The following is a 25,928-nucleotide window of genomic DNA, read 5'->3' as shown; positions in this document are numbered from 1 at the left end:
TCTGCCTGCCTGCTTGAAACCAATACAACACAAGTGCACACAAACACGGTCACTCCAACTAAACAGCTGAATATGTCTGAAACCAGCTGACTCCAGATCAGCAGTGAAGTCATATTTGGCTGAGACATCCCTTTGTTTTGATGTCCAAAGGCATTTGTCTGTGGGGGCAGAGCCAGCAGCTGGCTCAGCTTGACTTGGTTGTGTCTAAATTCTCCTTCACCTTTTGGTCTATGTTGTGCCTCCAACATCACTTTTGTCTTGAAGCTGACTAAGCTCTTGGTCAACAGTTGGTTGGAACCCCATGCAGGCATAAAACAATGTCAGTAGGCCTTTTAATAAGAAGTCTGTTTTCACACCTGAAGCCCTGAAGTTCTCTCTGATCCCCCCTGGGCCCCATAGACCAGGCTGTATTGTCATTTCTTATGTGTGTGTGAGTGTGTGTGTGCGTACTTGTGGTTTGATGTACATTGTAGAGGAAAAGTTCTGTGTTTGTGTTCCACAACAATTATTTGAAAATAATGTGTAAATTATTTGGTGTAATTTCGGAGGAATTCTAGTAGTATATATTATATGCTGTAATAATCATTTTCTTATTAGCAGTAACAATACAATACATGGCCAGATTGAACAACTTAGTGAACGGTGCTGCCCAGTAGTCCCCAGGGCTCAATAAAATATTTCTGATTACACCTAATACTTCCAGTAAAGCTAATAATACTCTTCCACTGTGCAGGGGGCATTAACACATGGAGACAGAAGAGCTACTGAATCCAGAGACCTGAGCAAGTACAATTTTGAAAACAAGGTGACAAAGTCAAGCTATAAAAATAATATACAACACTCTCACATTGTTGTTCATAAAAATCAACAGTAAAGTGAGAACTTGAGTATATGTCTATAACAAACATGTATCCCTCTTTTTTACAGTATGGTACAAAGGCTCTAGATAGAATCACCAAAGCTATTCTTGGCCAGATAGAGAACAAGGTGCCCCCTCCTAAAGGCTACCCTGGGGGAGAAGCCATGTTCTTCAGAGGTATGATTTTATTATTATTATTATTATTATTTTTAGCTGAAAATCAGCAACAGTGAGAATGTTCAGAAGGTTAAAAAGTAAAGTTTGCTGTGTTTGATCGATAAAATAACTGTTTTTATTCTTCATTTGCAGACATGAAAATGGGAATGATGGATGTGGGGATCTTTTGTAAGGAGTCTCGTTTTGGGATCAGTACAGAAAAAGGTAGAGTATCCCAGATTTCACAGCAGTGGATTTGAGTTGAATACACTTATTGTGCTGTGTTCAGTGTTGATCACTAAGCACACGAATAGCTGTTTTAACAATTCTGTGATGTATTTTAACTCAGACTGCAGCATCACCAAGTTCTTGAATCGCATCCTGGGTCTGGAGGTCCACAAGCAGAACTATCTCTTCCAGTACTTCACCGAAAACTTTGACTACCTAATTGACAAGGATAAGAAGGAGGGAAAATACGACATGGGAATTCTTGGTATGGAGATCAAAGTGTGATTATAAAAAGTTTTATATTGCATTATACATATTGTCCACAACTGTAGTTCCAAACCCCAAAAGTTTAAAGAAAAAAAAAAAGATACTGGCAGGCCTTTTTAAAAACGTTGTCTGTCCAGACACTGAAACTGAAACTTCCTTCCTTGTTGCTTTGTGTCAGACCTTGCCCCGGGTAATGATGAGATTTATGAGGAGAAGCAGGAAAATTTCCTGACAGCTGGAAATCCTCAGGATGGACAGGTCGTTCTTTATAAGGTAGGTAACACATAACCTCATCTTAGGGGTCTCAGGAGATGGGTTTCTTGTAATGTGTTTGGTTATTGTTGTCGTGGCACACTGTCATTATATCATAACATGAGTTAGCCTGCAATGTCAAAGATTTTATTTGAGAAGGACAGATTATGTGAAACAAGAAAGAAGCTGGCTGTCAATGAAAGCGTAGGGCATGAGATTACTTTCAAACAGTTTACAAGGCAGTGAAATAATGGCTGGTATCTGTAAAACACTGGAGCATCACACTTGATATTAAGATGTCATGACGTTTTTAATACACTTCTTGTACGTGCTTAGACAGCTTGTCAACCAGAAATATTAATCTCATTCCATCTTTCCAAGTACAATTCAGGAAGACCAATAGGCCCAATGTCCAGTTAGATACCTGTGACAAGGAAATCATTCTTGACAAGACTTGCACTGTATACAGTCTTTGCATACAGATAGACAATTATTCCATACAACCTGCACTCCTGCAGGTAACTCAAGTAGGTGACTGCTTTATATTTTATATGATTGATGTCATTTTGCCAGCAGTAAGACTGATAATCATACAGGATTAGCCCGGGGCTGTGTAACCAGTGTAGATTCTAGTGGTTGGTGGGAACAGGATAATTAGGGGTATCTTCTGTTTTTAGCTGTCAGCTGCAGGGTAACCTACACTTGATGTTTCAAAGTTGGCAGCAAAGCAGAATCCTGCACAGGAGGACCAGTTAAACATGTTGTGTGTTGGCCATTTTTTGCCACATAGGTTCACATCAGAGTGGTTGTCTACCAACGGTAGGGTCGGTGGTTCGATCTCCCGCCCTGGCTGCAGGCCAATAAGTCCTTGGCCAAGACACTTAACCCTAAGTTGCTACCAGTGGCTGCACCATTGCAGTACCACTGTGTGAGTGCTTGTGTGTGCGAAAGGGGAGAAGTAGTATAAAGCGCTTTGTGGCTGCTTGTCTTTTTGTCTTTTACAGCACAAGCTTTAATCTTTGATCTTTTTGCCTCTGCAGATCAGTGTGGACAGAGGAATGCCCTGGAATGTAGCCTACGATAGGTCACTGAAGCTCAGTGGTCCTGAAGAGGGATTCTACCTGTCCCAAAAAGTGAGCCTATTTATAAAAAAAACAGTGTCCCTGTATACAGGTTGTGTTATTGATGATGATGTTTGCTGAAAGACCAAGCTAAACAACTTGACTTTCCACAGCTGCGAGGTAACCACCCGTGTGTGCTGCTAGCTGAGCAAGGAAGAGGCAAGAACTTCATTGTCTTCAAGCCCAACATTGGCAAGCAGAGCCACCCTGAAAGCCTTGACAATTTGCAGCAACGTTACCGGAAGGTAAATGCTGGCTGTGAATGAAACGGTTAAAATGATATTCTTTATATCGTCTTAAAGTTTGTGTAGAAAATATTTCTGCTTGGTAAACTGTCACAGATATTACCTTTTCACTTATTTGTCACATAGACACAAAAATAAAATTTGCATCTAGAGACACATCTGTTACTGTTATATACTGTATGTTCTGTATACATGGAGTAGGCTGCCCCCTTGTGGAAAGTGATGTGTGCTAAACAAGGCACGGTTTTAGGTTTTCCACATTTGAATGCTATGTCTTAGCTAACTACAAAACCAAGTAACATTTGATAAGCGTAACTTACTAAATTTAAAGGTATAGGTTTGGTGATTTTGACCAACAGAATGATGATTATAATGACCTTCCACGTAAGCCCAATCAACAAACTGTGATGTAGATTTATTATGAAGAGATTGAATTAGTTCTGTATTTGTTTAAATTCTGAATATGTTGACTTCTGTGTTGATCATGTTTTGTGTATTTTTATTTGTCCAGGTGACTCCTGAAGAGGCCAGGGACAGCTGGGAGAACCAGTTCAATTTCTCTTTCAAGAAGTGTAGTCACGCCAACTGGTAAGTAGGAATCCACAATGTCCCATAGGATTAATGGCTAAATGCATCCAGTCAGGCTGGTACTTCTTAGGATTCAGTCAGGGTGGTTTTGAGGTCAGATACCATTCCCAAGGATTTACAGATCACCTGAGCACTAGACACAAAGAAATTAGCTCATGGTGAACTGTGAAATTCAAAGGCAGGAGGCTGTGTTGTAATGCTAGCATGGAGTATATTTAGTCTCTAAATCTGCTATAGTTTTCTAGAACAGAGATTTGCAAAAAATAACTTTTCATTGTGTTGTTTCTTGACCGTGTCTGCTTTGCCTTCTTAGGAATGGAAAGTGTAAGAAAATTGAGGAAGGTCAGGAGTGCCTGCAGGGCATGCGCCTCCGTCAGTACCACATGCTATGTGGTGCTCTGCTGCGGGTGTGGAAGCGCGTTTCGGACGTGGTGTCTGACATCACCAACTCCAGCATCCTCCAGATTGTCCGCCTTAAAACTAAGCAGCATAACAAGCAAGTCGGTCAGTAAATCCCACCACCTCAAGTGACATGCAGCTACTAAGAGTGCACATTTTGTACTGATTTTAGAGCTTCTTATTTCTTAGATTGAGAAAGTGTACAATGGATTAGCCAGATGTCAGAGTTGTTGTGCTGTTAAAGTGATGACACAGTGATTAATTAAGGAAATTAAAGCGTTCTTCAATTGTATTATTGTCTAAACTTCCGTGAGCACTTCATTGACACCAGTGGTCAGCAAAAACACAGGACACAAGGTACTTCAGCTTACAATCAATGGAAGCATTGTGAGGATGTTCAATACAGATTAAGTGTCTGTACAGTTTTGTCCTCGCACTGTTGTTAGTTGCACACCACAGCGACACATTTGAGGATTTATGTCACTGACTCTACTCCTCCTCATCCCTCCCAGGCATCAAAGTCCCAGAGAACTGCGTGGCCCATGTACGTAAGGTGCTGCTGGAAATGGACGAGGAGGTGAAGATAAAGCGAAAAGAAAAGGAGCAGCAGGCTGCTGAGCAGCGTCTGGCTGAGGAGCGCATGCGTAAGATGGAGCAGGAGAACAAACACCTCTTAGCGAATCTGTTTAGCCAGAAACCCATGCACAACCAGTCCCTCGCTCAGACTCTCGCTCAGAACCAGCTCCTCAAACAGAAACTGACCCAGCATGCGCTACAAAGGACTCAAACTGGAAACATCCCTCAGCTGCAGAGAGCCCAGCCCACCCTACAGCAGTCCCCACACAACTTACCCCTGTTAGCTATCCAGAGAAATCCTAGCCAAACTCAGCATCGGACCCACAACAGCTGGCCCAATAATTCCACCTCCTCCTCCTCCACCACCAACCAGGGCCCCCTGACCAACACAGTTATCCCCAATTTCACACAATTTTACCCTCAGTCCTTCATGTCTCCATTTCAACAACCAAAAAACCCATCTCTTCCACCCCATCAGACCACGCCGTCTCCGAACTTGTCTTCCAAGAATACCTTGGATGAGATCTTGGACTTGACCGTGAGCTCACCATCCCCCTCTCCAGACAGCACAGAGGGTGGACTGAGTCTGGACAGTCTGACAGGCAACCCTGCAGCATTCACAGCAGATGACTTTAATCTCGAGTCTCTGATCTCTCAAAATGCAACAAATTCCCAGCACGCAGCACCACTCCAGCAGCCTCTGTTGCTACAGCAGCAGCATCTACAGGCCTCTCAGCAGCAGCAGCAGAACCACAACCTGTTGGCTAATAACCACCACCCTGATTTATTGGAGTTATTTGATTTGCCCCTTTCTCCTCAAATGCCAACGCAAAAAGTCAGCCCTTCATCCTCTACCTCCTCCAGCTCTTCCTCCATATCCTCCACCACTCCTTTACCAACCAACCTGGTTTCTCTCTTCTCCAGCCCGTCCTCCTCCTCATTGTTTTCCAACTCTTCCTCTCACTTCCCTTCTCCATTTATGCTCCCTCAATCAGACTCTGTTTCCTTACCCAATGGCCACTGCAGCTCCGGTGCACTTGATGTGCGTGAGGCTCTGAACAGCATGCTACAGGCTGGACCAGAACGCAGGTCTGTCATTCAGTACAGGCAACAAGACTAAGAGCTTTAACAACAATGGCTCATCTGGACTATATCTTTAGGTTTTTTTTCGTCTTTTAAAGCAGATTGCATCTTGTTTGCTGCTGTCTATATTCGCACCCTTGGACCTACTCCCACTCCCCTCAGGGCCTATAGTCAAGTCACTGCCTATCCTGCGCTGGGCTCACTCTATCCACCTGTAGCGTTCTCCTGCTTGAGGTTGAGATGATGGCGGGCTCGATTAATATCAGATTTCTGCACCAAAGTGTGTCCTCCACAGTATAAGGCAGCTGTTTAAAATATGTAAAAGGAAGTGGAAAAAAATACAGTAAGTGTATTTTATCGAACATACGGGCTGTCGGATCCGAAGCTCATTCACTGAGGTGTGGAAATTGTTAATAAGCCTCCGGCTGCTGATTTATTTTTTTTTTTTTTTTAACGAGGTATGATTTGTGAAGTTGCTGGAAGCTCTAAATGCCTTTCACCAGTTGAAATCACATCTGTAGACTTTGCTTTACTGTTACTTCGCTTCATGGCTGTTTGTATGATAAAAACAAAAACGTATGCAAGGCTTGGTTTAAAAAAGAAACAAACAAAAGATAGTATTGAACTGGAAGACAGGAGAGAGAGAGAGAGGAAAAACGTGAAATCTTCTAGCTGATTTGCCATGAAATGCCTCAGTTTTCATTTAGTCTTTTACATGCTCCCTCTTGTTTCTCTCCCTGCTTATATGAACACATGGTGTGAGGAAAAAGGGGAGAGAAAGAGCAGTCTGCTGTTGCAAACAGTGCCTTTGGAGAAATCTATAAATGCAGTCTTTAAAAATCCATGTAGCCTAATGTATAGATTTGTATTCTTAAATCGTTTTGTTTTTAATTTAATATGGTATATTTGTATTTAACTTTTAGCTCCCTCAGTCAATTTTTTTGTGTGTGTTACACTATGCTGGTGTTGGGTTTCAGGTAGACGCCTCCATTTAACCTGTATATGCTTGTATGAGTGTCAGTGGAGCTGCTGTTGAAAGAAAGCAGCGGACTTGTCCTTTATCTGTGTCCTTTCTGGTTGAGGTGATCTGAACGTGTTCTAGAGGATCAGTAATCTGACGCGCCAGGTGGTTTATTACACAGACACAGATTCTCGCCAGAATCCAGCTGCCTCTGGAGGTAATGAGATCAGTGGTGGCACGACGGATTACTGAGCAGCATGAAAAAAGTATCCAAATTATTATGTACACCCCTTGATTTGAAATTCCTCAGGAATATATTTTTTGTGTGCATGTGTGTCATTTTGACCCAACACAGTCATTTTTTAAAAAATACGACAACAATGAAATTCATTTTTTTTGTTTTTATATATGTTTCGAAAAAGTAAACCCCATTACTTTGACTAAAACTCAAACCCTTAGCTGATGGCAGTAAGTCTAACTGTGTCTTCTCAAACACTGGGTTACAGTAAGAGTTCAACATACACCTGACACAGTGTGTTTCTATTTCAGGCGATGAGGCTGTAGGAACCTTTTATTTAAAACCCTGTGAGATCTGGCCGTATTTGTTTGAAATCAATGCACTGTAGATGATCCATGACGAAGCTGGGAAAAGTCTAACTGATCAAAAAGCAATAAACCATATTCTTCATTTGTTATGAGACAGAAATGCGTAAGTACTGTTTACGATTGACAGGCAAAGCTCTGTGGTTACCTTTGCAATGGTATGAATCTTTCTGTCGTGCTTCATAGTCTTTTAGTTAAACATATTCTGAAATCCATACAACCTTTGTAACGTACGTTTCCACAGGACGGACGCAATGCGTTCTTGATGTTTTAGTCATTGTTATTATGAAAGTTATTGTTATTTATATTTAAGGGATATTTAGATTTTAGATACGTTATCTTGCTTGTTATAATAGTTAAATGAGATGTTTGGTCAGGGAAGTTACTAGTTTTCAAGATTGCTATAAAAACAAATTCTATTATAACCTGCCACCAAATAAGATTGCACTGTTCTGTACTGCTGTACAGTGTCTGGGTTTGTTTCTGCTCCTTTTCAGCTTTTTACTTTTCTCAAGTAGAATTGTTTCTCCAAACTTGTAGACCTTTTGCCAGGCCTTCAGTTCACAGAGAGATACCAAAGTATTCCACAGAAACCCCCTAAAGTTACTGGCTCTAAGATATCAGACCTTTTATCTCAGGAAGAAACCTACAAAAGGTGTAACAGCGGGGCGTTAGCAGAATTATATCATTTCCCTTGTAACAGTGGTGAAACTAATAATTACGTGCTATTATTTTGTTTTTTCTTAACTCTGTGCTGTGACTCTTGCTGTATTTATGTTTTAGACTTAATGTGATGGGTGTATTGTTTGTCCTTGTGAAAATGTCAGTGATTCTAAATGTTTATGCCTTCTTAGGGCAAAGATCAAAGGCTGTTTCTTTTTAAGAAACATTGTTTCTTCTGTGGACAGTTTTATTTTTTATTTGTGTTACAGCTATTGGACATTTAAATCATATTAATGGTGAATCCAACCTGGTTGTACTGCAATGTGCAATTGATCTGTCCGAGCCTTCACCCTCCCTCAGTAAACGGATATCTCACAGTATCTCAGAGAACTTTACCCACAGCCTGTTTTTTTTTCGTCATTCATTTTGTTTTGCTTTTAATATTCCTCATCAGGCACATTCCAAGACTGCAGTCTGCAAAAGTTTTGCCTTTTTATGCATTTTATAGTCACACAATAAAAGCTTTATATATTTGAGGGATATGGACAGCAAAAAAAAACATTTTTCTCTTCTAGTTAGGCCTTTATTCGTGTATCATTTTGCACTAAGAATGGCATAATCAAGTTACTGTTATCTTGTTGATTATGATTGAGCATTGCAAGCTTGTTGTGTTCCTGTTCTTTGATGGATTGCTCTCTGTATACTGTAATCATCTTTCTCGTTTCTCCACCATTTGCATATTATATAAATGTTATCACTCTCAAATAATTTATTGCTAACAAAAAAAGAAACAAAAAACATGCTACTGATTGTATGTATTTTTAAACAAAGCCTATTTTTTCTGTAAAAAAAACAAACAAACAAACGTGTTCAGCACTTTTATTCTGGGTTGTGCTTTTGTTTTCTATATATTTATAATTTAGATCCAAATGTATATATTGTAAAATTTGTGCCTTTCGACTAATTCTTTAAAAAGGTTTTCTACTTATTAGAGGAAGGACTATATGAAAATGCAATCTTAACTTTGTAAACAAATAAAAACTTAAAGATTGCTGAAACTGAGTCTCTTTCGTTTTACAGGGTTATCCAGTTGCCCACCCGTTGAAGGAGAGGACGTGTGTGCAGGTTTATTTAAGAGGAAGCTGCTTGGGTGACTCTTATGCTCATTTTGTAATATGAAAATATACTGACGAGCTGAAATAAAGCAGAATTGCTCTACAAACCTTGGTTATGTAAAGAAAGTTTTCTACTATAACACTGATAGGCTGAATGAATCAAACATTATTAGATAAATGTTAAGAGCATAGGACTGTCTAATGTGTCCATGGCACAGACCGTTCTCCCTCTAAGCCAGACCCTCCTGTGTGCACAGAAATATTTCTTCTTACCTCACAAGGTATGTGTTGTGTATGTCAAATCAATGGTCTGCTGCTCATTGACAGCAACTTTTTTATTTAATCAAGTTCCCATAATCAAGCAAGAGTATTTACAGTTTTAGGGAAGTCAGCCCATTAAAGACTATAAATCCTAAACTTCCGTTTGGGACACATTTATCTGAAAGTTAAACAAAACAGTAAAGCTTCAAAGAAAAAACAAGACTAAGTGTTACTATGATCAATAAAAACAAACTTTTGTGTCCATATAATGATCATTTTGTTATGATATATGATAATAATTTATAAGGAAGATAAGATGGCTCACCACGACCAAAACCGGGAGGAGCAGCACTGACTTCCGGTCGTCCCCGCTGCTGCACTCGCGTGATGACGTCGTGAAACTGACTCACCTGTACGTTGTGCCGTCGACGCCACACCTCCATGCCTGCCTTCAAGAAGATTTATGGGAAACTTTTCAAACTACAGTAACACTCAGGTCGAGCGACCGACACTTTAAGAGAGGATTGAACGAAAAACCGGAACGAAACTTCTACGAGTTGACGGACCAACACTTCAGAGAGCACCTTCACAGGTATGGTAACGCTGTTTGTCGGTTTTCTGGTACACAGGTGGCCAAAGCAGCTCTGCTAGTCCACATCCACAGATGAAGTTCAAGTTTACCGAGAAAGTGTCATGAAAAATTCATGTTTTGTGTAATTTAGAATGTTTTCAACGAGTTATGTACGAGCCGAATAGTTCGCTGTCAGCAGTTAGAGGCTAACGGCTAAATATTGCTAAATATTTACAACACCAACATGTCAATAATTGATGGCATTTTCCGGTTTTCTTTGACTGATTCCATGCCTGTTGTCAAATAGTTGTGTTATTGGTGTGAGGTGCGTTAGATTGTTGTTCTGTGGCTGATTGTGTTTTCTGAAAATGTGATTGACTTCATTAGCTAGTGCTAGCATGTGGAGCACACCTGTGTGTGTGTGTGTGTGTGTGTGTGTGTGTGTGTGTGTGTGTTGGTGACTGTCACTCTCTTCTTCTTCCTCACCGTACTGGTTCTGCTACACTTACAAGTTTCTACCTGCCTGCCACAGAGTTTCACAGTAGTTTCGGCTGCATTCCCAAACTGCTGCGTCTTCACTGCCTTGACCCCAGTCACTGTTATTTACTGATCCCTGATGTGCTGTTTTATAAAGGAACACAGGGAGAATAAATTGGACCTAAACTAACCTAAGTTTTGATCCCTGCTGAAGAGTTTGGTCAGGAACTATCCTCTTTGATCTGTGTATTGCAGTTCTTTAACATTGTGTCTGTTCACTAACTTTTAGTTAAATGAACAGAGAAAATGTCAAACAACAAAATAATTAGCCTTAACCACAAACAGAGCACCTGACAAATGGTAATACGTGGTCGCTTCCTGGGCATACCTATATATATACCTATATGTGTTTCTTCCACACTTGTGATACGTGTCTGTTAAACACATCAGGAGAGGGCTGTAAATGCTTTTTTCATTCTCAGTTATGAGCATCAAGTATTTGTCCTCCTCATAATACCTGAGTATAAATCCTCAGCATCTGTGTTGGTCCAGGTAGCTATAAAGTTGCTGTTTGCTGTATTTAAACATTTGACATTGTTCTATGGGGCTATAAGGCCCTGGCCTGTGTAATTGCAGCCACCCTGTGGTCTGTGTTCCTCTGGAGTCTTTGTCCTATAAAGCTCTATTTACACAAAGGTGTTTTGTTATTCCTTAACACCCACTAAAGTCTATACACAGCTCCACGCCTCCCTCCATCATTAATATGTGTTAATTTATGAATGAGTAGCTATTTGAATGGTAGACTGTGGAAGAATTTTAGTTGGGCCTCACAGTTAAAACCTGCCTTCAAAAGAACCAATGTGCTGTGGAGTCAGGAGCTGGTGGTTTGAATGTTGGACACCGAGCAGGAGTGGCCTTGGCTTGTATTGAAAGAGTTACTGCTGTACAAACTAAAGCTTGAGTCTTGGAATGAGTGATTATTTACCTTCTTAAAGGGGACACACCTGTAAGTGCTTGTTTGGAGTAGCAGTAGTATAGGTGGCGTGGGCGGATGTGTTGTTTTCTTTGGAAGAATTAATAATTCACCACTAGAGCTTTGACTGACCTGAGGACTGCTGGTATTCGGTTGAACCTACCTGCATGTGTGGCTTCTATCTGCATACTGCAGATAGACATTTAAAAAACGAGCTATTTAATATTGATTGTGTACACCCTCGAGGTACATATAACTGTACCTCTTGTGTAAGTTGTATAGAGGTCACAGTTACTATAGTCTTGACACTGATAATCAGAGTCAAACAGAAAGAAAATGCAGCACACCCATGCTGTGGGGCGTGCATACATGTTGATAGAGATAGTATCAAAGCACTCTGTAGTCACAGTGCGGTTTCCTGGTCCTGAGACACAACAGGCCCTCTGTAGGAACCCAGGGAAACTTTACACAGGCCCAGAAGACCTATAGTGTAGCAAACACCCCGTCAATTATTAACAGCCCAGTGCTCTCATTCCTCCAACGTAACCATAGCACCCAGCAGACTGAAACCCAGCCAGCAGCCTGGGACCTGCTGCTGCCTTGTGGGAAAGTTAACTAAGACACACAAATACCACTGACAGTGGGAGCAAGTGGAGCTGGTTGACTTCATGAACCTGCTGCAAAGGGAATAATTGAGGATATATAAAGCACCACTCTGGAGTGCTGGACACGTGACTCTTGTCGGAAGCAGAGGAATGACAGTTTGTTTTTAATTTGAATAGTTTCAATTTGCTGTGGCGTCTTTCTGTGGACTGTCTGGAGGACTTGGAGCCCTGCATCAGTGAGCATGTGTGACCAAGATATAGACTACAAGGTCATTCACTGACCAGAACCTCTGAGCTGATCAGCAGGTGTTTCTTGTTTGTTTGTTTTTAAGAGACCGGTCAGCACAGTTTTCATCATGAATCTGACGCAGCGGATTAAACTTATGAAGCATTTTGGCTCTCTGCCTCCGGAGCCTCCACCACCACTGCTGGTGGTACCTGTAAGTCAACAATGAATTGTACTGTAGTATACGAGGTCATGTAATTATGTGTGGGTCTTTATTTTTTTGTATCGCATTAGATTGATTCACAGTTTGTCTTTGTAGTTACAGTTACTAAGGAGTGACAGAGACAGAAACCCTAACAGAACCTCCCCATCGTGTCACTCATTGTAAATGTTCTATTTTGTGCCCACAGAACATTGCAGACCCACTAGATGTTTGCACAGATGAGAACATTTTCACATATTATTTTGAAATGAGGGCTAAGGAATGTTTAGGTGTCAGTATTGGCTTCAGTAAATCTAATAATGATATTAGACATTATACATTAGACACATATATTTAATGTTAGTAGTTTAATACAATTGCGTGTTACAGCTTGTATTTTGTTTTTGCCTATGTGCTCATAATGATCAGCCTGCCTCTACTACACATAATAGTAATTTGGCTCTAATGTCATTAATATTTTCGTAGTATATTTTCCTTCCCTGGTTGGTGAATTTGTTGGTAATTGTCAAAACAATGAACAATAGGCTCTGTTTGTTTATAAAGGAGCAAAAGTGGCCTCTCGAAGGAAATGTATGAAACTTTGCATAAAACATTTTGCATTGCAAATAATAACTCTGTTTCCAGCTTTTAACTTTCAAGTCACTAAGAAATGAAGTACATTTCTAGCAATGTTTTTACCACTCATCCCTTTAGCTGGTGCAGGATTGCACAGCTCTGTGTGATTACCTGTCATGGTTAAGGAGCTTCGCTGCTCTGATATTTTTCTGTGGGGGGGTTTAAAGCAGCGCAGCTCCACCCTAAATCCACACTCATTAAAGGGCAGTAGAGAGTGGCTGTGAGAGTGGGCAAAGGTTGGTGGGGGAGGAGCGCTCCCCAGGTGAGGTCTCTCCTAGATGTTTTTCCTTCTCCCGCTGAAAGAGAGAAACACCACAGCTCATCATATTACAGATAATTTCATCAGGATCAGGTTTCAGCTGGACAGCGGCCACCATCCATACCGAGCCGAGCAGGACGTAACTCGAGTTGGATAACTGTGGATCTGTGATTGTTTATCTGCGACTGGTACCAGATGGAATATAAGGAAGTGGCTGTTCATTGAGCACAGTAGGCCTCAGGTGCTTTATTCAGCTTAGAAATCCCAGTGGGAAATGGAAGTAAGGTTCAAAGACCAAATGGTAAGTGGAGAGACAAAAATACCAAGCATGTAGGCCCCTACAGTTTACCTGTATGCAGTGTATCTAAAAATGGCTAAATGTAGCAGTTACAAATCAACAGGGAGAAAAAAATTATTACTGGTCTGTCAGCTAAAGGTTCTTTAGATCTGGTGAGGTGAAAACCAGGAGGAGGGAGGTGTTCTGATGTCTGTGATCTATGTTGACATGATAGTTTATCAGAAAACAACACAGTGACACATGATGTTCATGTCAAAAGACAGAAGATGTGCTTTCAAACCTATTTTGTAAGAAATTTCTTTAGTTTTACATTCATGACTTTGCTGTATGACCATGCCCTAACTCCAGGGTTAAACTGTAACTGATTGTAGGTCAAACATAAGTGACTATAGGTTGACTATAGATCTCCATTTCCTCACATTTGAAATTGAAGTTATGTTAAATGTGTCTCTATTTGAAGGGACTAGTTGAAGGGTTCAAGGACTCTCTACAAACAAGCCACCTTATGAATGACAGACAGGAGTGGCCTTCAGTCCCACACTGTTGTCATAACAGCAATAAAATCAAAATATGAAAATGGTAGCTTGGCATGATGTCACAAAATCCACAGCCAGCGTTTGTTTGAGCGATCATGTCAGTGGCGGTTATTTTTTCTCTCTTCAAGTTTATGATTAACTTGTTCAAACAAATGGCTACTGTTCGTTGGTTTTCTATTGAACTCCTCTTTACTGCACTTTGAGTTACCTCCACCAGTGAGATTTGTGTGGTTGTTGTTAAGACATCTTAACACCTCAGTGAGAAATGTTTATAAATTGTCATGAGAGAGAGTTGGCAGAATCAGAACTTTATATTATACATACATGATGTGTTTGGGTGTCATTGGACTTTGGATGCTTGGCTGCTTGCTGCTGCTCAGTGAGTTTGTTTTAAAGCTATAATTGTCCTATTCTGTTTCACTACGTGTCAGTGTCTTGTGCTTGTCGTGTGGCTAACATTTTTTTTTTACTCCAAGCTTATGATAACAACACCTCTGTATCTCTGACTGGAGTATCTGGCTTTACTTGTTTACGCAACTTGGCAAGTGTCTTCCTCTGTCTATGAAATATAGCCCACTGCCAGCCCATGCTTTTTGTTTTGTTCGTAAAAAACAGTTAATATGTCGAAAATAATGAGAACTGGGTATCACCGTTTATGCAGCTAGTGAAAGTCTTCATTTGTCATTTATGTAAATGCTTTCTGATGAAGATAACAGAAATGTTGATATTTACTAAATAAAGAAGGTTTACTGATGGGGAGAGTCCTCTTACAATACAGCTTTAACAGGGGAGTCTATAGTAAGTCATGAGAGTGCTGTAAACTCTCAGATGGTGTTAAGAGAGTTCAAATGTTTGAGATTTAACAGCACGTCCTGTTTCATTATTGCTCTGAGATGAAGGATTCTTTAACCCAGAGTCTACATAGGAATAACATGTTTGGAAAAACATGAAATTATTCTTCAGACGTCTTGCTGTGAACTTGACTCCGGGGCCTTGAGTGTGACCGTTTATCATGTAGAACAGGCACAGTGTGACAGCGTCACCGCAAACAATTACTCAATTGTATTTTTTTTTATTAGCAATAATGGCAACGTTTTTTGCTCACACCATCTGAAATGTCAGGATAGAAAGCTTTTTGTAATCATATACTTTTTGCGCTCAAGCTTCAAGTGCATTTCCCCACTAATTTCTGATATTTATAGACAAACAAGAAATGTTACCAGAAAAAATAGTGGTATATTTTATGATTAAAATAGTTATTTGCACCCTTTTCTGTGTTTGTCTATAGTTGTCTTTTCTGCGCGTGTGCTGAACAAGCCTCAGATGTCATATATTGTCAGTACCACAAAGATAATAAGAGTATGCACACACACATTCCATGTAACCCCTCCTCCATACCGGTCAGGCAGGATTCAGACAGGTGCGAGCATGCTGAGATCAGGTTGAGTTGTACACAGTCTTACTGTTCCGCTCAGGCTCAACTGTCCCCTTCTGTAAGGATGTGGATTATATGACAGGATGAATAAATCATGACTTCATATTGTGAAAGTTAAATATTCATTTTCCAAAGCATGGAATGATTCTCTTTGTGTGTTTTTTTTTCCTTGCAGAGACCAGGCATGGAGGAGTTAACAATATGGGAGCAACATACAATAACACTGAACAAAGTAAGTTGTTTTTTAATCTTTATGAATTGATTATGAATGAATTATTGTCAAAAAAATACCCCTATGAAATGATCAATTATCTTAAAGTAGGTTTATTATTTGTTTTTGTTGCATTAGTGCAGTCTGGTGGCACTGTGTAGAATTCAAGGTTTGCTGTACAGCACCGAGGCACTTTCAGTATAGATTCTGATGGTATTATGAGGGACTCTCGGGGGGCTGTGCTTCAGATCTCAGTTTCACAGCACAGTCTCCAGCAGGAATTCAGAGCGACACACCCTGTTGCACCCCACAGCACTGGCTGCTTCTTCACTGTCCTTGCCTCATACTGAACACTGCTGGAATGTGCTCTATCTCCTTGATCATCTCCCACACGTACTCTACCCACCGACTTTCCTGCATTCTTTCTCTCCCCTTCATGTGTGACCGGCCATTTTCTTTCTGTCTCATCTCATCCCTTTTTGTTGTTGTCTTTTAAAAATGGCAGGATCCCAAAGTGGGGTTTGGATTTGCCATATCAGGAGGCAGGGACAAGCCCCACCCAGACAGCGGGGACACAGCTGTGGTGGTGTCAGACGTGCTACCAAACGGGCCAGCCATGGGACGACTATTGTAAGTTGACTACCATTGCTGTTGTCATGAGTTTACACAGAACCACCCCATGCATACATGCAGTATGTGAACTCATTTATAAAACCAGACTCATGTGTGGATCATTATTTTATCTTTCAGCAACAAAGATCAAATTGTGATGGTCAATGGAGTAACTATGGACAATGTTCACTCTAATTACACCATTCAAACCCTAAAGTCATGTGGCAAGACAGCAAACGTAGTGAGTACAGATGAAAAACCAGCCGACACCAGTGATACATGACCTCTAATCGATACCTATGATTGACTGTTCTTAAAAAATCTCCATGTATTGTCCAGACTGTGAAACGCCCTCGTAAGATCCAGATCCCTGCTACCACCAGACCATCACGGGCAGCATCCCACTCTAACCTGCTGGATCAGGATCCTCCCAGACAAACCAGGCGCCTTTCTGATGCAAGCGATAACCGTGACTCCGGCCGCTACCGTGGTCGCAGCTCCTCACCTGACCGCAACGGGCATGGTAATACGCTGCCCCTGATGTCATCTGGGTACAAAAGGTTGCCGTACGATGTAGGAGACAAACCCATCAAAACTACTCTGGTTAAAAAGAAAATCACAGATGGTGAGAACCTTTTTTTTTCTAAGAAATAGGAGCTAAAGCTGTTTGTCTTTCCTGAAATGCAGATCTAATCTTGAGTCTTTCTTTTTCTGCAGAGTATGGGTTAAAGCTCGGCAGTCAGATATTTATCAAGCACATGACAGAAACAGGCCTGGCTGCAAAGGAAGGCACGCTGCAGGAGGGAGACCTCATTCTCAAGGTAAAGATCTTCTATGTTGTTTTTTAAGCTCCAGCAGTTACAAAAAACATTCAGTAATATCAATAAATCATGAAGGACTGCTTGTGTTTATCGGTTTCTTTCTTCTGAAATCAGATCAATGGCATGACGACGGAAAATCTGTCCCTGCTCGAGACCAAGCACCTGGTGGAGAAGAGCAGAGGCAAACTCACAATGACGGTCCTGAGGGATGACCGCAAATTCCTGGTCAGCATCCCAGAGGTGGAGGATAGCGCCCCCAACAGTGACAATGACTATCGCAGAGACAGCAGCTCAGAGCTGGAGGGTGAGACATTCTGACAGAAGGGGCAACTGGAATAAATGTGCAAACACTAGGGTGAGGTGTTCTAAACTACAGACAGTTCCTGGCTTTTCTAATCATGTAATTTTTCTGTCCCACTACAGACATTTCAGACCTTGAGGATGACCTCGCCCCACGCAGAACATCACGCCAACCTAACAGAGAGAAGCGGACGCGCAGGTACAGACTCCACTTCTTACCACCATTGATTATTACTGGCAGCTTTCGTTTTTTGTTTTTTTTTAATAAAAACCCTCACAATCTCACACTATCCTCTATTTCTCTCCTAGAACAAGAGCTGAACCTCCACCATCCAAGTCTCGGGATTCATCACCTGTGCGCTCCACCCTGTCTCGGCCTCCTGTAAAAATGTACGCTCCCCGCAGAGGTCAGTCCTACAAAGAGACGCTGGCTCTCCAGAGTCAGAAATTATATTCTCACCTGTGCGTTTGTGTCACATCCTCTCTGATGCTCCCTGATATAATGTTGGACTGTAAGCTCTGTATTTATGTTTCTAACTATTGATTATTGTTTTCTCAGCTCCATCTGAATCAGAGTCTGATCACAGTGCCTCTCCTGTCAGGAGAGACAGCAGTCCAGTGAGAGACCAGTCCAGCAAGTACAAGTCAGTTCTCTGTGTTTGTTGTTGAGTAATTAATATGTAATTAAAACACCATGTTACATACATGTTAATTAACACACACTGCTTCAAGGCTGACATATGAAGATATTAATGGTTGTGTTGTTTGTTATGCAGACCTCTGTCAGGTATGTCCACCCTCCCCAACCCTCGATCCTCTCCCATCGTCCCAAACTGGACCACATCTCGCCCCTCTTCCTCCGCCTCGCGTCCCCGCAGGCCCGTGTCAGAGTCAGACTCTGACCGCAGTGCATCCCCGCTTCCACGCAAAAACAGCCCTCGCATGGACAACAGATACAAGTATGGACATTTGTTTTTATCCAACTCCAAGGTTAAATCAAAGAACATTATGATGTTACATTGCTATCATGCATCTGTAAAGGTAACATAGACCATTCAAACATGAAAATAATCAAAAACAACAAATGTTTTATGGATTATTCTAAACTTCTTTGTCTTCCTCTTTTGTTTTTCATCCCTGCAGGGTTCTTCCTGATCTTCCACATTCAGGGCCTATCCCAGTTAGACAAGAGCTGCCGAGGAGGGTCAACTCACCTATCAGAGTCCCGACTCCAGGTCGGCACACACACAAACACACACACTTCCTTGAAACGGCTCGTGTCCAGACGTCGTCTTACACCTCTTCAACAATATTTACTTAATCTTTAAACGTTTGCTAATGAACAAATATGAACTTCAAACAAAGTTAAATCCAGAGCAAAACATGGTAAGCTCCTCTTAGAAAAACACGTCATGGATTATGTTGTTACAAGATTAGTTTTTTTGTACAAAACTTTAAACATGCAGTTATTTTGACATTTGACATGGAGCTATGCTAGTAACAGGCAGTGTGGAGGCGGATAGACACCGGCAGTGTAGTTAAGCATTAAGGCATTATATATAAGTGGTAGTTTGAAGACAACAAACGTGAATAACACAATGTGAATATTTTATAATTTAATGTGTAATTTTTGTACAATTGTTTCTTTTTAGATTCTGATTCTGAGTCAGATGGCATGTCAGCGCCTCCTCAGAGGCACAGCACCACATACAGTCAGGACTCTCTCAGCAGATACAGGTACAGATGAAGGTCCACCTACACCCCACCTTCAAACCCCACCCCCCTACCAGAAAAGTCAAGATTCCATGGACCAGAAACTGAGCTGACTGTTGTGGTTCCCTTAGTTAATCATCCTTTTTTTTCCTTTAAACGTTAAATTACCCCTTTCTTTGTTGTGATTTTTAATGATTTGCTAATTTTATGTCTTTTGTAGTCTTTTATTTTGCTGGATTTGTGTCGACTGTGTATCAAGTTTGTTTTTTTGAAGTTTTGTTGACCAATGAAATAAAAGTGACTTTCACTGAACATGTTCCTCTCCTGTATGTGGCTAAGTGTTGATTAAACAGAGGGCCCATATCACTGCAACAGCAGTATTTTGAATTAAACACTGGTACAACAGCTTCCTATTCAGAGATCAGCATGTTTAAAATTCATAGTAAACCTGAACGAGTCGCTAACGACTACAATGAATAAGGTGCTTAATTTTGATCAGTCACAAAGCAGTTAACCGTGAAAGAGAGCACTCCCCCACAGAGATAATAAGGTGAATATCCAACATTTCAGTCTCATCGTCTTATCAATAATCATCATATTAGCCACTGGTCCCCCCCCTCGCTAAACATAACTCAGATTTGTTGTCTTCCTTCTCCTTCACTCCCACCTCCCTCTCTTCTCTTGCAGAGTCCTGCCAGAGGTTTCCTTGCAGCCTCAGGTGGAGCCACCACGATGGAGCAAAGCCAGCCCACCACCACAAAAAGGTGTGTATGCATCACTTTTAAAGTTACTGTATGAATAGTTGAGTTGTTGAATTAACATGAAAAGCATAAGTAAATATTGTGTCATATTCCAAATGATTTTTTCTGATATAGATATTTTAAGGTGTTTTCACAGAGCAAATTATGGATGCTCTTTTGTCACTGGCCAATCAACGGCAATGGTTTTAAACACCTCAATGTTTCAACCTCCACAGCTCTCTCAGAGTCTGAATCTGAGGCCAGCTACGCATCTGTCCCCCGCAGGGAGTCCACAGACAGCGGAAACTCAGACAAGGCCGGCAACAGATACAGGTAGGACACACGAGTTTACAACAACTGTTGCTATGTCCAAATTCTTTAAACTAATATAGTTCATAATGTAATACTTAAACATGAGACTAACCAGAAAACCCACTGTAATCTTTACCAGGTATAGCAGAGATCTGAAATGTAACCTCGGGCCTAAACTGTTGACAGTAAACCTGCAGTCTATTGCCAGTAACAAGTGTGCAGTCAGAATATGGGCAGCTCCCATAATAAACCCACAGTCTGTTAATGTTTGTTGATAGTAACTGAGTATTCTTACAGAAGTGGTCTTAAATATCCATCAGTCACATGTAAATTGCCACAAGTGGGTTCAGGTTGTCAGACTGTTACTGATAGACCGGTGGATTTGACACATGAAGCACATGAAGTAACAGAATGTTATGTTGTCAGAAACAGATTTTGATATGATGTTTTCCACTTTACATAAGCAATGATTGTTATGTCTTTTGTTATGGCTCAAGATGACACAAAAGATTTAGTGACATTAACAGTTTGTTTTTCTGCATCTCTCAGAGTTCTGCCTGAGAAATCGGCATCAGTCGCTGTGCAGCAGGAGCCTCCTCGTCGAATCCCATCACCAGCCAGACCTCCTCCTAATGGTCAGTTTACTCCTCTGTGTCTCTCATACTCCTCTCTCCATGTCCTGACCACAGTCTGTCTTTTTGTTTCATCCAGATTCCTCAGAGTCAGATCAGCTGTCACATCTCAGGAGGTCAGGGAGCTCTGAGCGGGAGCAGAGCCACCGCAGGTACAGCACAGAGATATTATAGAGCTCATAAAAGTTCTGAAAACATTAAAGCGTATAATTCCTTTTGTGTATAAATTAAATATCAGATAATGTTTTCTTCACCTGACAGTGCTCCTCGTGCTGCTAATGGAACCGGCACCCTCAGGTCTGGGATTTCAGTGAAGAGCAATCCACCTCTCTACTGTAAGGCTAAGTTTCATAACTGTTTGTTTGAGTATGATGCTGAATACGTAATTTCCCCATTGTGGGGATTTCTTTCTTTCTTTTCCTAATGCCTACAATTATACTTGCTGCAGGTCAGAATAAATAAGTATTTTAGAGCATTGTTATTACCCTTTCAGCTAAGTCTACAGAAGAGCCCCTCTACTCGCTACCTCCGGATTCGTACCCATCATCTAATCCAGGGTGAGTGTGCAGATCCATCTGAAAACAAACATGTGCACCATAACAACAGTAATCTGATTACCGTCCCTTCCTCTTTCATCAGGTACAGCTCCGATGTGCGCACAGTGTCGTTTGTGAAGGAAAGCAGTTTGGGGCTGAGACTCGTAGGAGGCAATGATGTCGGTATCTTTGTAGGTGGAGTCCAGCCAAACAGCCCTGCGTATGAACAGGGAATGAAGGAGGGAGACCAGATCATGCAGGTGATCCGATCTTAGGCTTCATAGTCGAGTTCTGCATCACATACCGTCTAGTCACAGATGAAAGACAAATGATGTAAATCTGAATGTGGGTTAAAACAACACACTAAAACAGGTCAATTCTGTCCTGATGTTCAGGTGAATAATGTTGATTTTGGCCATTTCACACGAGAAGAAGCTGCCAACTTCTTCCTCGACATCAAGACAGGAGAGCAGGTGGAAATCTGTACACAGAACAAGATGGACCGTGAGTATAGAGTGAAACTAATCATGGTATCGTGACTAGGAAGAGAATGTATCAGTCCTGACTTTACCTCTTTCCAGTTTATAAGAAGATCATCAAGTCTAACCTGGGAGACAACTTCTACATGCGGACGCACTTTGACCATGAAGCAGAAGGCACTGTTGGTCTGGGCTTCACCCGAGGAGAGGTGTTCAGGGTGGTGGACACGATGCACAGAGGGAAGATTGGCAACTGGCTGGCCATCCGCATGGGGCATGACCTGCACGAGCTGGATAAAGGCACCATCCCCAACCAGGCCAAGTAAGTGAGGCGGAGATGGAGAGGTGATTTAGATTTATAGTTTACCCACGCCTAACCAGATAGATCTGCCGTTATCTCCTGCAGGGCGGAGAAGCTGGCCAGCTTGGAGAAGACACAGCGGGCTGCTGGAGAGAGGCAGGTGTCAGGTCCTCGAGCAGAGTTCTGGAAACTTCGTGGGCTCAGAGGGAATAAAAAGAATGAGAAGAACGCCAGACGGACTCGTGACGACCTGTTGCAGCTCACCATTCAGGGCAAATTCCCAGCATATGAGAAAGTCCTGCTCAGGGAAGGTTGGCGACTTTTTTCCTCACATACACATAAAAAGTTATTTCTCATATCAGAAGTCTGTAAGTTGTTACACAAGTTCTAACGCAGGATTGTTTGTTTCTGCAGCTAATTTCAAAAGGCCCATTGTCATTCTGGGTCCTCTTAATGATATCGCCATGGAGAAGCTGGCCACAGAAATGTCTGATGAATATGAAGTGGCAGGTTGGTTTCTTATTTCTGGCTGTTTCTTTGTCATATATTCCTCTCATCTTTTATTTATAATATGCATTTATTTCCTGGTGCATTATTACAGAGATGGTTCCTCGCAGCGGTAGTGGAGAGAGCAGCTCCACTGTGATTAAACTGGACACTGTGAGGAGAATAGCAGAGAAAGTGAGCAATAAGAGTCAAAACTCCATTTAACATACATCTCATTTACACATCCTGTCAGGTTTCATGATTCTCAATATGTGTTTCTCTCTGCCCAGGACAAGCACCCCCTGCTGGACATCACTCCCACTGCAGTGGAGAGGCTGAACTACATCCAGTACCACCCAATGGTGATCTTCTTAGACCCTCACAGCCGCAAGGACGTCAAGGCTATGAGGCAGAGGTACAATCCCAACTCCAACAAGAGCTCCAGACGCCTTTACTCTCAGGCTGTCAAGATGAAGAAACACTGCAGCCACCTTTTCTCAGGTAACAACCAGCAAAGTTTCTGATGTGCTGTGCACTTTTACTTCAGTTGTTGTTTTACACAGTTCATATTGTTTCTCCTGACTTGTCCTTTCAGATCGTGTTGACTTGCAGCCTAATTCTGACATTTGGTATAAGAGTCTAAAGAATAAGATCCGGCACCAGCAGTCCAAACCAGTCTGGGTGTCTGAAGTCACGGTATGACACCCCATAGACATACCCATAAACACCCCTGAAAGTCAAATTATTATCTTACATACTTGTTAATTTCTCTGCCTTAAATTAAATACATTTGTTCTCTCTTTGTGTCCAGTTGGAGAGCGGTGGAGAGCAGGATTTAGATGCTCTGGACCAAACTCAGTCTGACTACCTGAGCGCTGCCAGTGACCTGGAGGACACAGACGGAGAGGCCTTCACAGACGAGGCCTACACTGACAACGAGGACCTGGAGGAGGCTTACCCTGGTCAAGATGCAGCCAGACACCCTCGGGGATCCAGGATTGCTGGTTTAGCACGATCGTCCGAGCCGGCCTCCGGACACATCAGTCCCTCTTTGGAACCTGAGCCTCGCGCTGACATGTACTCACTCAGAGAAATCCCACCGCTGATGCACGTGCCTGAGCCCAGGTCGAACCGCCAAGAGCACTACAGCCCACCTCACAGCCCTGCTGAGGATGAGGATCCCTCTCATCGCAGCTTTATGGACTCAGACTTCAGCGCTCTTGACGCAGTTGCGTCCACCACTCCATCAGATGGACCACCAGATTTTAGAGCCCCAGACCCCTCCAGTCGGTACTCTCTGAACGAGCCTGTATATGCTGAGGCAGAGAGCTCACCACCTGCCAGCCTGTCTGCTATTGAAGAGAAACTAGAACAGGTTTGTGATCTCACACCTGTGTTGTGTATATGTGACGAGTCTGCTTCAGTCTTTCAAACCACAACATGTGTAAAAATACACATACATAAGGAAAATATAAGGAAACAATGCCTTGGACTGCAGTGAGGAGTTTTCTGTCCGTCTTCTACTCTCAAAGGGTTTTTTTTTTACTGGAAGTGTTGCATCATATCATCATGGTTCTGTGGCTTCACCTGCTTCCTGTTTAGGAGAGCCAAACTACTTTACAGAAAAGTCAGCACTGAAGAATTTGAAATTTAAAAACCTTAACAGCCAATACTAGAACTGGTTTAAAGGGCATCTTGGAAGGTTTCAGTTAGTCACAGTCTGTAATATTTTGAATTGTCTGATACATGCTGGAAATTGTTCAAAAGCCTTCTCTGATATTTAGGGATATTTAAGTGTTGCTTTGGAAAGAACTTAAATGCATTTAGGAAGTCAAGAATTACCTTAAAGTCTTGAGAGCTCTGCAGAATCTATGCGATTTATGCTGTGTATATGGGAGTAAAATTATTTCAAACTATGTTTTCATGAGTTAATAATAAAGAGAAATCAATGCTTAAAAAATGTTTCTTTTCTTGTTACAGGCTCGTTCGGCTGAACCCAGCACAAAACCCGAGGAAAAGAAGGGCCCTCACTTCATTGTGTAAGTCCTGACCGTGGGTGTGTTGGATTCATGGAGTCAGACTGACTTGAATGCTCACTTTGACCTCTCTGTCCTTCTCTTCAACAGGCTAGCTCACCACCACCAAGCAGTCCAGTTCAGACGCACACAGATCAGAGGCAGCGACAGCTCTGAGGAGGAGGAGGAGGACGAGGAGGAAGAACAGGATGAGACGGAGGACATCGAATGGGGTCCTGCAACTGAACTCTAAACACACAGAGGATTACAGCTGCTGTAACCAGGATATGGAAACACATTCACTCCCTTTTAGTATTTTTAACTTATGTGAAGAGGGCCTTGTTCAGATGTGTCATTTTAAAATAACACATCACAAAAAAGGTTCTCAGACCAAACTTCACCTCCAAGTGCCTGATTTCTATTTTTATTTTTTTATTTATGTGAAACAATCAGTCTACCCTGTTACTGTTTCTTTAATATCATAAATAATGAGATCCTGGCAGCCGTTTCTAAAGTATTTGGATGTTTCCTTCTACATTAAACTGAAAGGAGTTTTTTTTCTCAATGATGCAATAAGACACAAACCTACAAAGGTTTGCCATGTGTAGTTTCACTTTCAAAACCTTTTAACTTTGTTACTTACATTAACGTCCACAATGGGGAAATTACACTTGTGGCTACAGGCAGTGAGTTTATTTACCAGATCAGGAGGAGGTCCAAAGTATGTGGTTGTATTGTGTAAGAACAAGTCAAATGCAAACTAAAACAGATATGTAAGATATTTTTGGACAATTTTTGACTGTCTCTATGTACAGAATGTGTTTTTTGTTTTGACCTGTAAACGTAAAACCTTTCACTTAGATTGTGCATATTTTTATATAGTGTTGTGGCCACAGCTCCATTAACATCTTGCTGCCGTTTACTCTTTCATTTCACCAGGTCACTTTTTTCAAAGTCCTCCTTTGGTTGGGATCAGATGAGATAAACAACAGCATGTAATGTGCCAACTGATGTTTTGTGTTGTTTTTTTGTGTGTGTGTGTGTTTTTTAATCCATTAAAATTTCATTAAATTGAATATGTTTCCTGATTGCAGTGTGCCATCACCCCCTGTGCTCAGGGGCTGACAGGGCAAAGACAGAATTTACAGATATGAAAGCAAACGTAAGCCAAACAA

At 41.6% G+C, this 25,928-nt stretch overlaps 2 protein-coding genes across 8 annotated transcripts in view; both read left to right on the top strand.

The window, feature by feature from the left end:
* The window catches only part of sbno2b (strawberry notch homolog 2b), a 45,452-nt gene extending 37,149 nt beyond the window's left edge, over window positions 1-8,303 (top strand). For 4 of the 5 annotated variants that reach the window (XM_028403030.1, XM_028403031.1, XM_028403033.1 and 1 more), the window contains 10 exons: window positions 734-805; window positions 928-1,036; window positions 1,169-1,240; window positions 1,365-1,508; window positions 1,689-1,783; window positions 2,803-2,895; window positions 2,997-3,128; window positions 3,640-3,716; window positions 4,030-4,220; window positions 4,628-8,303. In XM_028403030.1, the coding sequence (XP_028258831.1) occupies window positions 734-805; window positions 928-1,036; window positions 1,169-1,240; window positions 1,365-1,508; window positions 1,689-1,783; window positions 2,803-2,895; window positions 2,997-3,128; window positions 3,640-3,716; window positions 4,030-4,220; window positions 4,628-5,811 (2,169 nt within the window). In that variant the 3' untranslated portion in view covers window positions 5,812-8,303. The remainder of the gene's footprint in view (window positions 1-733; window positions 806-927; window positions 1,037-1,168; window positions 1,241-1,364; window positions 1,509-1,688; window positions 1,784-2,802; window positions 2,896-2,996; window positions 3,129-3,639; window positions 3,717-4,029; window positions 4,221-4,627) is intronic. The other variant, XM_028403032.1, reaches the window with a different exon arrangement.
* Window positions 8,304-9,781: 1,478 nt separating this feature from the next.
* Window positions 9,782-25,829, top strand: tjp3 (tight junction protein 3). 3 transcript variants are annotated; one of them, XM_028403431.1, is made up of 30 exons: window positions 9,782-9,969; window positions 15,771-15,827; window positions 16,312-16,436; window positions 16,557-16,659; window positions 16,758-17,043; window positions 17,136-17,239; window positions 17,354-17,543; window positions 17,663-17,738; window positions 17,849-17,946; window positions 18,099-18,183; window positions 18,316-18,498; window positions 18,683-18,774; window positions 19,192-19,276; window positions 19,940-20,016; window positions 20,229-20,325; window positions 20,854-20,939; window positions 21,016-21,088; window positions 21,198-21,271; window positions 21,430-21,493; window positions 21,576-21,732; window positions 21,868-21,976; window positions 22,054-22,273; window positions 22,358-22,563; window positions 22,667-22,762; window positions 22,854-22,933; window positions 23,029-23,239; window positions 23,334-23,434; window positions 23,550-24,113; window positions 24,719-24,777; window positions 24,865-25,829. In XM_028403431.1, the coding sequence occupies exons 2-30, from the start codon at window positions 15,780-15,782 to the stop codon at window positions 25,004-25,006; spliced, it is 3,891 nt and encodes a 1,296-aa protein (XP_028259232.1). In that variant the 5' UTR covers window positions 9,782-9,969; window positions 15,771-15,779; the 3' UTR covers window positions 25,007-25,829. The 3 variants fall into 3 exon arrangements, with proteins under 3 accessions (XP_028259232.1, XP_028259230.1, XP_028259231.1); XM_028403429.1 differs by lacking the exon at window positions 9,782-9,969 and adding an exon at window positions 11,946-12,443; XM_028403430.1 differs by lacking the exon at window positions 9,782-9,969 and adding an exon at window positions 13,278-13,627.
* The last annotated feature ends 99 nt before the right edge of the window (window positions 25,830-25,928 follow it).

This window comes from Parambassis ranga, chromosome 4, assembly GCF_900634625.1.
Source record: "Parambassis ranga chromosome 4, fParRan2.1, whole genome shotgun sequence".
Classification (NCBI taxonomy): Eukaryota; Metazoa; Chordata; class Actinopteri; family Ambassidae; genus Parambassis; species Parambassis ranga.
The sequence above is the reverse complement of the archived record's forward strand: the minus strand, read 5'-3'. Positions and strand labels throughout refer to the sequence as shown.

Coding starts and splice junctions, on each gene's coding strand:
- tjp3 (XM_028403429.1), top strand. CDS start 12,360: ATGAATCTGACGCAGCGGATTAAACTTATGAAGCATTTTGGCTCTCTG. Junction 15,828..16,311: donor ATACAATAACACTGAACAAA/GTAAGTTGTTTT, acceptor TAAAAATGGCAG/GATCCCAAAGTGGGGTTTGG. Junction 21,733..21,867: donor AGGGAGACCAGATCATGCAG/GTGATCCGATCT, acceptor CCTGATGTTCAG/GTGAATAATGTTGATTTTGG.